General features: G+C 43.6%; 1 protein-coding gene across 1 annotated transcript in view; it reads right to left on the reverse strand.

The window, feature by feature from the left end:
• map1b (microtubule-associated protein 1B) overlaps window positions 1–13,466 on the reverse strand; it is a 165,655-nt gene that overhangs the window by 37,518 nt on the left and 114,671 nt on the right. Inside the window, exons 3-4 of the mRNA XM_068029566.1 lie at window positions 11,324–11,406; window positions 620–760 (exon numbers count right to left, since the gene is read on the reverse strand). Coding sequence (XP_067885667.1) covers window positions 620–760; window positions 11,324–11,406 — 224 coding nt within the window. The remainder of the gene's footprint in view (window positions 1–619; window positions 761–11,323; window positions 11,407–13,466) is intronic.

Here is a 13,466-nt window from a genome sequence, read left to right on the forward strand (position 1 = left end):
TGCACTTTCACTTTTCTCTTAGTCCCAATTCAATTCAGTAAATCCCCATCCATTATTCCATTCATGTTTTCACATGTCGGTATATTTGAAGGTCATTTCCCTGCCACCTCTTGCTAACTAGATATCCAGAGATGTGGGAAATCTGATGATTGTAAAGGATAATTAATTTTATTGTAACCTGAAACCTCGGGTTTTGTCGGGAAATAAAGCAGTATGTAAATTTATACAGATGAGCCAATAAAATACAAGATACCATTTTAGTACCAATTCGATGCTGGAAATGTCTTTAAAGGAGAAGTACCATGGAATTATTTATTTACAGCTTGGAATTTCTGCCTTACAAGCAAGAAATTCTTAAATGTATATAAAACTGCCTGTTTACCACAATCTGGTAAGCTTAAATGGCAACATTTTTGGCATGCTTAAACACCAGCTCAAAGCAACTGCTGACTACCAATATCCTAGATAACCCATTTCTACCAATGATGGATTATCCTATTTTCTTTACCTTGAAACGGTTTGACAAACCGCTCCAAGATCCAAAGCAAGTTGGTCAAAACAATGTTTTACTGCAGAGCAGCACTGGCAGTATGAAAGTGCGAAGTGTATGTTGACATACCTCCTGATCTGTAAAAATTTCAATGAAGTTCTGAAATGAGAATGAACCTGATTGTAGAATCAGTTCTCCTGTGTTTTCACAGCATTGTCCAGTTAGCACCAGCAACTTGTGTCGAGCAGCATCAGTGATCAAGAGGCGTACCTAGGAAAAAGATACGTGGCTTAGGAATGTGAAAATAGCTACGAGAATACACTTTACAAACTTGCACTCCCAGCGTGCAGCTTCTCATGCCTGATGACCTCCCTTTAGGATTTAACCAATATGTGCTCCCAGTACATGAAGGTCTGGGATGGGAGCATGGGTAGATTTTACAAATTTGCAGTCCACACATTGAACATCATGTGATGGGAGCACAGATAGAGAGAATCTACCCTATAGTCAAGTGTTACTGTTAATAATCAGTAAAGGAAGAACAAATGTTGCACTGAATGTAATATTTTGCTGGAACAGACTGGCACTCCGGATAAACCATGTACTATGGCATAGCTTTGCACCTGTGATTCCCAAACAGAGGGTTCCCAATATAGGAATGTCATTAGGAACAGCACTGACTTTTAGCAATGATGTTACAGGTGAAATAAAACATGCCTCCAAATGCATACTATAGTAACTGCAGATAGGTTATACCGGAGAATACACTGAAAACTGTTACACAAGATTGGAATGACTACCTGAAGCTATGAAGAAATGGACAGCAAAATTCGATGGCCTCCGAAAACAGGCACAGGGATTGCAATGTGGGATTAATCCGCGGTGGTTGCTTCTGATTCAGGCAGCATGCCAACTTCGCGCTGCCTGCTAATTAAAATGATTGCAGCATGCAACCAGCACCAACCCTGCTGTTGAGTGGCTGCATGCCAAAACTGTAACTTCCTAGCACCACTTAAAGTTAGCCTGCACCTCTTAAAGGAGAGGCACATTGTGGCTGCAGTAGATGCTGGAAGTCATTGTGCAACTTATTCTGACATTGAAAAGATGTAATAATTGCACAACATGGGAGAGAATGGGCTCAGAGATTTTCCGATTGTGCACTGGAGGCCTTGGTTGAGCAGGTGCAGAGGAGAGATGTACTCCATCTTCAGATGCCGGGAGGCTCACTAGACAAATTCTCAGCAGGTAGTGGGGCCAGGTAGGCATGGTGGTCTGTGCCAGGAGTCAAGCCCACAGACCTGGATGTGCTACTGCAAAAAGTTCAATGAGTTCACACCAGTGATCAAGGTCAGTGAACGTATCTTCAAATGCCATATCCCACCCACTGCACCAGTAACCTCAAAGAATGCACAACACCCCGATCACTCTCCTCCCAACAATCTCCATCAAGCAGGACTCATACTTAACATTCATAGCTTCACCTCCTCCTCACACTTAGCACTGCCGCAAGCTTCACACCCACATCTCACAATTTTCACATACTGCCAGCTATTCAACCGTGACAGACACATCACCCAACCACACTGCACCACACTCAGTGACACATTTCTGTCTCTCTTGCAGGACAAGGTGGTGGACAACTGGAGGCAACAGTTGCTAACCACTGAGGGATAAGTGGGGCTGCACATCCTTACTCTTTTGGAGGAGATGGCACTTGCCATTATTGGAGTGGCACTGCTGAGGCTGTGACCAGTGCCGGGGCTCAAATATCAAAGATGACAGAATACTCATACCTAATCCTCCTTCTCACATCACATTTCACCCTCATTCCATGATCTCTTCTGATTTACAGGCTGCAGATGGTGTAAGCATGCACCTCCAGTTTTCCAAGCCTCCCCTCACCACAACCCCACCCTCATGTCTTTCTTCTTTCAGGTACTCAATAACTGAAACCTGGAAGGGGTGGAAGAGCGGGAAGACAGTGATGATAGAGAAACACTTATCACTTGATTTCACACTTGCAGCCACCAGCTCAGATACCGACACTGTGTGGGATCTGCATGTGCTGAGACACCAGGCATGAGTGGCTTGTAGCCAGACAAGGGGCACAGGTGGCAGCTGCACATGAGTGCTGCTGCAGAGGATTCAGATGAGGACACTGATGGGTTAGCCGACAGATAAAGATTGATGGCTATGCACAATGAAATGCATGGTTCATTGGCAGGCCTGCCAGGAAGCCTGTGTGTAATGTCAAGGACAATGGAGAAGTCCAGCACCAACTTTGGACAGGGCTTTGCAGGAGTCCATCCTATCCAGCATGGAAGTGGTGGCCAACTCCATCAGCACACCTGTGGACCCAACCATGATGCAAAGTCTGATTACTAATATCTCTGTTTCCATTGAAGCACAAGTCGAAGTCACCAACACGTTGGTGCTGCAGTGGAAGCTCAGATTTCAGAGATGCAAGCTCAGACTGCCTCCATCATGGCTGCAGATACCAGTGTTCAAAGGGGCTTTCAGGGTCTCACAGCAGTCTAGCAATCTGTCCTCCAACAGATTACCTGGATTACTGAGGTGCTGCCCCTGAGAAGTAGCAGTGGCTCCGTGGAGCACAAACCTGCTATCTTCGTTCAAGGTAACAGCATTCGTTCTCCCAACACTGCCACTTCATCAATGCCCTTGCTGTTGCCTGTCAGCCAGCCAGCCCAGACTACTCTCGCTCATGCTGAGAGTTGCTCGAGTTCATCCTCCAATGCCATTTGCAGTCTCCTACACTGAAAGTCATCAGCCTTCCACCAGCCGTACTGCAGCCACTGGGGTTGTACTGTGCAACAGCACTAGGACAGACAAAGGCACACAGAAGACAGGCACTAAGGGAATGCACAGTATGATTAGTTGACATTTATATGCAATATGGCATGATTTAGTTTATAAATTTAGTTTGGAATGTTTATTTTGTGTTGGCTTTTATTTTTGTGTTGTGACCAAGTAGATGCCTTCATGGTCAGTGACAGAGGGAAGGTGGGACAGTTAGAACACAAGAATATAAGAAAGAGGAGAAGAAGGCCAATCGGCCCTTTGAGTCTACTCCACCACTAAATAAAATTATGGGTGATCTCCAACCTCACACCTCACCTTCTCACACTGTTCCCATAATCCTTAATTCCTTAATACTCTATCTTGAATATACTGAATGAATGAAAATCCACAGCTCTCTGGGTAGAAAATTCCAAAGATTCACAACCCTTTGAATGCAGAAATTCCTTCTCATTTCAGTCCTAAATGCCAACCCCATATTCTGAGACTGTGTCCCCCTAGTTCTAGACTCCCCAGCCAAGGAAAAACATCATCCCTGCATTTACCCTGTCAAGCTCCTTAAGAATTTAATGTTTCACTAATATCACCTCTCATTCTTCTAAATTCCAGGGAATATAGGCCTAGTCTACTCAATCTCTCCTCATGGGATAATCCTCTCAACCCTGGCCTCAGTCTAGTGGACTTTTGTTGCACTCCGTCCAAGACAAATATATCCTTCTTTAGGTATGGAGACCAAAACTGTACACAGAACTCCAGGTGTGGCCTCACCAAGGCCCTATATAATTGTAGGTAGACTTCTTTACTTTTATACACCAATCACTTTGTAATAAAGACCATTTGCCTTCCTAATTGCTTGCTGTACCTGCATGTTAACTTTGTGGTATGTGTACAAAGGCACCCAGGTTCCTCTGAATACCATCATTTCTAAGTTGCTCACCATTTACAAAAGACTCTGCTTTTCTATTTTTCCTATCAAGGTGGATAACTTCACACTTCGCTACATTATATTCCAGCTGCCATGTTCTTGACCACTCACCCAATCTGTCAATATCCCTCTGTAGCTTCTTTGCATCCTTCTCATAGCTTACGTAGCACACCAACATTGTATCATAAGTTAACTTGGATACATTACACTGTCTCCTCATCTAAATCATTGATACAGATTGTAAATAGGTGAGGCCCAAGCATTGATCTTTGCAGTACCCTGGTCGTTACAGACTGCCAACCTGACAATGACCTATTTATTCCTACTCTGTTTTCTATCCGTTAATCAATCCTCAATTAGGGCTCACGAGATTGGGGGTAGTAACCTCTTGTAGGGCACCTTATTGAATGCTTTTTGAATATCCAAATACACGACTTCCACCCTACTAGTTACTTCCTCAAAAACTCTATTGAATTTATTGAAATGATTTCCCTTTCATAAGACGATGCTGACTCTGACTATTCAGATTATGATTTTCTTAAGTGTCCTGTTACCATGGTAGGAAATAGAAAAGCAGAATCTTTTGTAAATGGTGAACGACTGAGAAGTGATGGTATTCAGAAGGAACTGGGTGCCTTTGTACACATTTCACAATGTTAACACATCTAATAATAGATTCTAGCATTTTCCCTACTATTGATATCAGGCTAACTGGCCTATGGTTCCTTGTTTTCTATCTCCCTCTTTTCTTGAATAGCAGGATTCTGTTTGCTATCTTCCAATCCATGGGGACTCTTCTAGAATCTAAGGAATTATGGAAGATTAGAATCAAGGTGGGATTTGTTGCCATTAATTTCTCCAGTACTATTTCTTTACAAATACTAATTTGTTTAAGTTCCTCATTCTCACTAGACCCTTGGTTTCCCACTATTACTCGAATGTTTTTTGTATCTTCTACCGAGTAGACAGACACAAAGTATTGTTTAATTTCTCTGCTATTACCTTATTTTCCACCATAATTTCTCCTGCCTCTGCCTTTAATGGCCCATGTTTACTTACACTCCTCTCTTTCTATAGAAACCGTTACAATTTATTTTTATGTATCTTGCTAGTTTATTCTAATATTCTCTTTTCTCCTTCATTATCATTTTTGTTGTAATCCTTTGCTGAATTCTAAAATCCTCCAATCCCCAGGCTTATTACTCTTTTTGGCAACATTATACATCTCTTCTTTTAATAACAACTTGTACTTATATAGTGCCTTTAACATAATAAAATGTTCCAAGGTGCTTCACAGGAACATTATAAAACAATGTATGACATTGAGTCACAGAAGGAGATATTAGGACAGATGACCAAAAGCTTGGTCAAGAGGTAGGTTTTAAGATGTGCTTTAAAGGAGGAAAGCGAGATGGAAGGTAAAGAGGTTTAGGGAGGGTATTCCAGAACTTGGGGCCGAGGTAGCAGAAAGCACGGCCACCAATGGTGGAGTGATTAAAATCAGGGATGCACAAGAGGCCAGAATTAGAGCAGCGCAGATATCTTGGAGGGTTGTGGGGCTGGAAGAGAATATGGAGATAGGGAAGGACAACACCATGCACGAATTTGAAAACAAGGATGAGAATTTTAAAATCAAGACATTGCTTAATTGGGAGCCAATGTAGGTCAATGAGCACAGAGGTGATAGGGGACCGGGACTTGGTGTGATTTCAGATACAGGCAGCAGAGTTTTGGATGACCTCAAGCTTACAAAGAGTAGAATATGGGAGACCAGCCAGGAGTCAAGTCTAGAGATAACAAAGGCATGAATGAGGATTTCAGCAGGAGATGAGCTGAGATTGGGTCAAGTCGGGCAATATTACGGAGGTGGAAATAGGTGGTCTTAGTGATGGCACAAATAGGAGGTCATAAGTTCATCTTGGGGTCAAATGTGACGTCAAGGTTGCAAACAGACTGGCTTAATCTCAGATGGTTGCCAGGGAGAGGGATGGAGTCAGTAGCTAGGGAATGGAGCTTGGAGTGGGGACCAAAAACAACGGCTTCAGTCTTCCCAATATTTAATAGGAGGAAATTTCTGCTCATTCAGTCCTGGATGTTTAGCTAGAGGATCTGGATCGGCGCAGGCTTGGAGGGCCGAAGGGCCTGTTCCTGTGCTGTAATTTTCTTTGTTCTTTGTTTGGATGTTGGAAGTGGCGGTGAGGTAAAGCTGACTATCAGCATACAAGAAAACTAAAGGTGTGCTTTGGGATGATGTCGCCAAGAGGCAGCATGTAGATGAGAAATAGGAGGGGTCCTTGGGGTACACCAGAGGTAACTGTGATGGAGCAGGAAGAGAAGCCATAGCAAGTGATTTTCTGGCTATGATTAGATAGATAAGAATGGAACCAGGTGAAAGCAGTCCCACCCAGATGCACAACAGTCTATCTTTAACTATCTTTAAATTCTCTTGTTAGCAACAGTTGGACCACCTTTCCCATGGAGTTTTTAATTATTAAGGGAATGAATATTTGTGGCAAATTATGAATTAATCCCTTAAATGTTTGCCAATGCTTATCTATCATGATATCTTTTAATGTACCTTATCTACCTTTAAAGGTTTTCTTTATTCAGACTTAAGACTTTAGTTTCGGACTTAACTAAATGACTTTCCAACTCAATATAAAACTCTACCATATTATGATCACCCTTCCCTAGAGGCCACTTTAAGAAAAGGTTATTAATTAACCTTTGCTGAACAATACTCTATCTAAAATAGCTAACTGATGAATGGGAAATTGGGGTTACGATTTCTGGTATCGCAGTTGGATGAGTTGTTCACAGACTGCCTGGCCAGAAAGCAACTGTTTAGGTTGCCTCCTCTCTTCCATTTCCTTCTTCTCTTCCTTCTTGCCATATAGTTGGTGGCAAGGGCTGTGCCCTAATAATGGCGTGGTTGTGCAGCATACAGCATCTTGACATCTGCACTGCCAAGGACAATATGTCTCCTCCACAAAGGTCCAGACAGTGGAAACATTTGTTTCAGCATACCAATGATCTGCTCTATCACATTTCATGTGGCAGCATGGCTTTCATTGTATGCATGCTGCCCAAGCGTGTGTGGGTTGCACACCAGAGTCATAAGCCATGTCATCAGTGGATGGTTCTTGTCGCCCAGTAGCCACTCTTTGGTTTGTCATGGTGGCTCAAATGGAAATGGCATTGCAAATTCCCACAGGATGAAGGCATTATGACTGTTTCCAGGATACTAGGCATTGACTTGAATGATTTGCTGTGCCTGGTTGCACACTAGCTGGGCGTTGAGGGAGTGGAATCCCCTTCAGTTGCATTACATCTCAGAGGTGACATGAGGTGCCCAATGGGATATAATGAGTACATAACCTGAGCAACAGTCGTGGGAGTAGGCCACATCACCCCTCGAGCTTTATCCAATACTCAAATAGATCATGGCTGATCTTCGACCTCAACTCCACCTTCTTGCCCAATTCCCATATCCCTTACTTTCTTTAATGCCTGAAAGTCTATCAATCCCAGCACTGAATATACTCAAATAATGAGCATCCATAGCCCGCTGGAGTACAGAATTCCAAAGATTCATAACCCTCTGAGTGAAGAAATTTCTCCTTGTCTCAGTCCTGAAGTGCTCTTATTCTGAGACTTTGCCTCCTAGTTCAAGATTTTCCAGTTACGGAAAACAGCCTCTTAGCATCTACCCTGTCAAGCCCTCTCAGAATCTTATATGTTTCAATGACATCACCTCTCATTCTTCTAAACTTCAGCAAATATATCCATTCTACTTACTTTCTAGTCATAGGAAAACCCTCTCATCTCAGGAATCAATCTAGTGAACCTTCGCCATACTGCCTCCAATGCAAGTATATCCTTCCTTAGATATGGAGACCAAACTGTACATAGTACTCCAGGTGTGGTCTCACCAAAGCCCTAAACAACTGCAGCAAGACTTTCTTATTCCCTTGCAATAAAGGCCACATACCATTTGCTTTCCTAATTGTTTGCTATACCTGCGTGTCAACTTCTATGCTTTGTGTACAAGGACACCCAATCCCTCCGAACACTAATATTTCACAGTTCCTCACCATTTCACCTTGGAGGTTCTACTAATTAATTTGGACCTCAGCTACTCAAACTCCCCCATGGACCTTGGCAATGGTATTCTCCCACCCACCACCCCACCCCCCCCACCCTCCATTTCAAGCTGTTTTTCAACTGTGATGAGATGTCCTTAACCCCAGCACCAGGCGGACAACCACACTCCACTTGCCCTACTTTATTTCCCAGAACCAGATCTAAAATTGCTTTCTTCCATGTTAGGCCGGAGGCATATTGATTGATAAAATTCTCCTGTGCACATATCAGAAATTCCTCTCCTTCCCTACCCTTCAAAGTCTCCTAATATTCTGCTTTATTTTTGTTACACGCCTTTAAAATTTGCCAACTAATTTGCTCATCTATCTCCTTCTCACTGTTTCGAACTGTGTAAAAAAATCTCCCAGCACTGTAACACCTCCCACTCTGTTCCTCAACTCAAGCCAAATGGATTCAGTTCTAGAAGCATCTTGTAAATCCTTCCTATTTAGAACTGTACCATCATCCTTAATCAATACTGCCAAGCCCCCTCCTCTTTTTCTTTCTTTATTAATACTGAATATTTGGTAATGTTATGAACCCATTCCTTGCCTTGTTGGAACTACTTCTCCGTTAATGCAATCACATCATAATCCCACTATGCTTGCAGCTCAGCAACTTAATTAGTGCATTACGGACATTGACGCAAATATAATTTAATACCTCCTTTCGTCATTTTTGTCATTTTCCTCAATCTAATCACACAGCGAGTGGTTAAGGTCTGGAATGCGCTGCCTGAGAACTTGGTGGAGGCAGGTTCAAATGAAGCATTCAAAAGGGAATTAGACAGTTTTATGAAAAGGAAAAATGTGTAGGGTTACGGGGAGAAGGCAGGGAATGGAACTGAGGGAATTGCTCTTTCAGAGAGCCAGTGAGGACACGATGGGCCAAATGACCTCCTTCTGCACTGTAATGATTCTGTAACCCCTGCAATTTTTGGGGTATTTATAATTTTACTGCTGTTTATATATCTCTGACCTCTAGTCTTATTTCTGTGCCTCTCTGCTATTTTCTGGTTCCCTTCCCCCTACCAAACATTAGTCCCAGCTCTGTTCAAGTGCAACCAATTCATCTTGTACAGGTGGCTCCTCCCTCAGAGCTGGTCCCAATGCCCAAGAACCTGAAGGCTTCCCTCCCGTGACACTTCTCCAGCTATGCATTCACCTGTGTTACTTTCATGTCTCTATACTCACTGGCACTTGGCACTGGGAGGAATCCTGAGATTACTATCTTTGGGGTCCTGTTTTTGAACTCTAGGTGACAGATGTTACCGCTGAGGAACCCTTCCTATTTCAAGCATCCACTGTCAGTATCAAGCATTTCTAGATGAGGTTCAAGGTCTGTCTTCGTGCCTCAACCTTCGAATTTAAGGCATTTTTTCCCCATTCCTCACATCAGTTACCCAAGTAAGATTGCTTACTTGTGCTGAATTATGGGCAGTTACTGTGCCATAGCTCATTTGTACAAACCATTTGTACAAAGTAAACTACTAAATCTGATAGTAATTTTTTGCTGTGCTTTTTTTGTAAGTTTGTACAGTATCCTAGCAATTCAGAAATGTAAAATCAATTGATGTATTTTAAATTCTTTTGAATAAGAATGAAATGTGGTGGAAATGGAGGCAGGGGACCGGGAAAATTCTGCCCCAAATTTCCAAAAAGGTTTGTTCAGATGTGTGGGGTCTATTTGTGATGTGCATCTGCCGACAGTGGGCATGAGCAAGTGGAATCAGAATTCTCACTGGCAGGGAAGTTTCCATGGGGTGGGCCATCAGGTAGATCGGCTTCATGGCATTGGGCTGCCAATCTTCATAGTTAAAGCCCCAATTAGGGGCCATTTCGAGTGCTCAATGGCATTTAAGCTTAATGGAGGCAGCCTCCCTGCAGCAGTCTCCCTGCGGCAGTCCAGAAGGCCATCGGAGCCAGAGGCTTCATCTCCCACAGAGGAGGCCACCGGCAGAAAAGGCCACACCTAAGGCCCAAACACTTCTGCTGCAGGGTTTTCCTCTGATCAGAGGAGCCTGCCTGCTTGGCCCTTCTCAAATAATTTATTAATTTTCACCCCTTCGAGGATACCTCCATTTTGAGGCATCCTCATGTTCCCCTAGCTGCCTTAGCAGCACCCAGCTCTCTCGGTGGGGCTGCCGAGGCTCTAGAGCTGCTGGCCCTGTGATTAGGCCAGCAGCATTGGGAACCCACCCGCCTCCCTTAACTGGACGGTGAGCTTGGAAGCAGCCAGTTAGGAGGCTGCCTCTCGGAAAATAGCTCCCCTGGTCTGGCTCCCAGCAAGTGCAGGCTCGGGACCCCATTTGATCCCAGTGCCAGGGTCCCGAAGCCTATGAGAAAATCCTGCCCTTGATCCATACTTTCTTTTCATGCACCCTCTTAGTCTGCATTGTCAGAGAGTCCACGACATAGAGGTTGGTTGATGGTTTCAATGTTCTTTACTGTAGAATCAAGGAAGTGGTGGATGGATAACAAGGACTGTTAATACTGAGGGTTTTATTTTTGATTTCAAGTCGGAAATTGAGAAGCTCACCAAAATCGCTTCTCTATTAATTGCTTCCTCCCTGAAGGACTTTAGGGAACCGGATGTGTTTTTAGAACAATCCAGAAGCTTCATGGTCACTTTTACTGTCTTTTTATTCCAAATTTTTTAGAAGACTGAATTCAAATTCTCATGTTGGCATGGTGGGATTTGAACTCATGATTATTAATCCAGATGTGGGGCTTATGCTACAAACTCCACAAAGCGATATGAACCCAACCATATCAACTCTATCCCTTTACCACTATGACATCATCTGCACAGCATTATACAGTTTTCAACCTACAAAGCCCACAGGGAGCAAGCTATAGCATAGTACATCAGTGTTGCATTTCAACACTCTTCACTATCTCATTCCCTTATGCTCTTTGCTATTTGTCCAGTTCCTGCTGTTCTCTTACCTCAGTGCTCACTGCCTCATCCGAAGGATTGATCAAGACAACAGTTTCCAGAACATCACTTCTGTGGTGAAGGATTTTCTGACCTATCACAGAAAAAGAGTGTGTAAATAAAAATCAGGAGAATTCAGTGCATACCGAATAGTGAATCCCATAAATAGGATTTGCAACTACGACAGCCTACCAAAATACTGCGGATGCTGAAAATCTGAAATTAAAGACAGAAAATGCTGGAAATACTCAGCAGGTCGATGAAAGGCATTGGATCTGAAACACTGGCCGGAATTTTACACCCCCCTCAAAGAGCAGGATGATGGAGGGGGGGTGGGGGGGGGGCGTGTAAATGGATTGGGGGGTAGGGGTGCCCTTCCCGACCCGCTCCAGCCTCTGCTGCCATTTTATGCTGGGCGGTGGCTGCAAGAAACGGCCCGCCAGCCCCAGGCCTATCAAGGCCCTTAAGTGGCCAGTTAACGGCCACTTAAGGGCCTCTGCCCACTGCCACGGGGATTTTACCATTGGCAAGCAAGCGGCCCAGGCACAAGAAAAGCCACCTGTTAAAAGTAAATAAAAGCAAAATACTGCGGATGCTGGAAATCTGAAACAAAAACAAGAAATGCTGGATTCACTCAGCAGGTCTGGCAGCATCTGTGGAAAGAGAAGCAGAGTTAACGTTTCGGGTCAGTGACCCTTCTTCGGAACTGACAAATATTAGAAAAGTCACAGATTATAAACAAGTGAGGTGGGGGTTGGGCATTAACATATTGTTTGCCTTTGCTCCGTGACCTTTTGGTCAGCTATGTGGCCTGGTCCAATCTGCACCTTCTCCTTTGTTATCTCTTGCCCAACCCCCACCTCACTTGTTTATAATCTGTGACTTTTCTAATATTTGTCAGTTCCGAAGAAGGGTCACTGACCCGAAACGTTAACTCTGCTTCTCTTTCCACAGATGCTGCCAGACCTGCTGAGTGAATCCAGCATTTCTTGTTTTTGTGTTAAAAGTAAATGGCTTTCCGATGCCCTGGAGTGGGGGCCCTCCTGATGAGGCACCCTGTGCCCGATGGAGGGCCTCCCCCAATGCCCGAACCACTCCCAACGCCCAAGACGCCCCCCCCCCCACCGCACCCCCATCCCCCTAATCGACTACCCTTGCCTCGCCGGAGCCCGACCTTCCTCTTCTTCTTGAAGCTGGGTTGCAGTCCCAGAAGTGGCCACCGCTCCCGATGGCGCTGCTGGGACTAAGAGCTGCCGGCCCACTGATTGGCCAGCAGCTCCATTAGGTGAGACCTCCTGCCTCAATGAGGTTGAAGTCCCGCCTCAGACCAATTCAGGGCCTGGGGACCCTAAAATGCAGTCTGAATCCCCACACCAGGCAGAAGCGGGACTTTTCCATCAGTGCACGGCTCCCGTCCGATGAGAGTAAAATTCTGGCGATTAACTCTGTTTCTCTCTCCATAAATGCTGCTTAACCTGCTGAGTGTTTCCAGCTTTTTCATTTTTATTTTAGCCCACCACTTATACCTGAATATGAGGACAGTTTCAAAGTTCAAATTCAGGAATAAAAATACCAAAGGCAAATATTTTTGGACAGGACCAGTTATTCATTTACATTTGCTCATTAAATTCACTTTAGGAATTGCATCAGACAGTTTTTAAATTGGCATTCAGAACATTAGGAGTCCTGTATGTCAAACATGGATCAATTATTTGCTAACATTCCAAAACTTAATTAGTATAAACTTTGGGAACTATTAAAATTAACAGTATTCTGTTCTTTTGGACTATTTCACTGTACAGTGATAAATGGAAAATTGAAGAAGGAATTGTCCATTCCGAAGTGGTAACGTCATTGGTGTTTCTGATTTAATGAGTATCTTCCCTCAAAATACATGAACTGAATTTCAGCAAAGCTTCAGAATATCAATAGTAATGACTTGGCATTCAAACATGTTAGTCCTTATATATTACTTCAAACACATAAATGAAGCTGGGAAACATTTTCCTTCTTTTATGTGAGATTCTCCAAATTTAACTAAGAAGTCTTCCTATTCACTCTTAAAATCTTTCATAACTTTTACAGAATCACCTCTTAGCCGTTTTTGCTCTAACAATTCCAGTATCATAAATCTCACCTCATAACTATGGTGTT

Source organism: Heterodontus francisci, chromosome 4 (assembly GCF_036365525.1).
Source record: "Heterodontus francisci isolate sHetFra1 chromosome 4, sHetFra1.hap1, whole genome shotgun sequence".
Taxonomy (NCBI): domain Eukaryota; kingdom Metazoa; phylum Chordata; class Chondrichthyes; order Heterodontiformes; family Heterodontidae; genus Heterodontus; species Heterodontus francisci.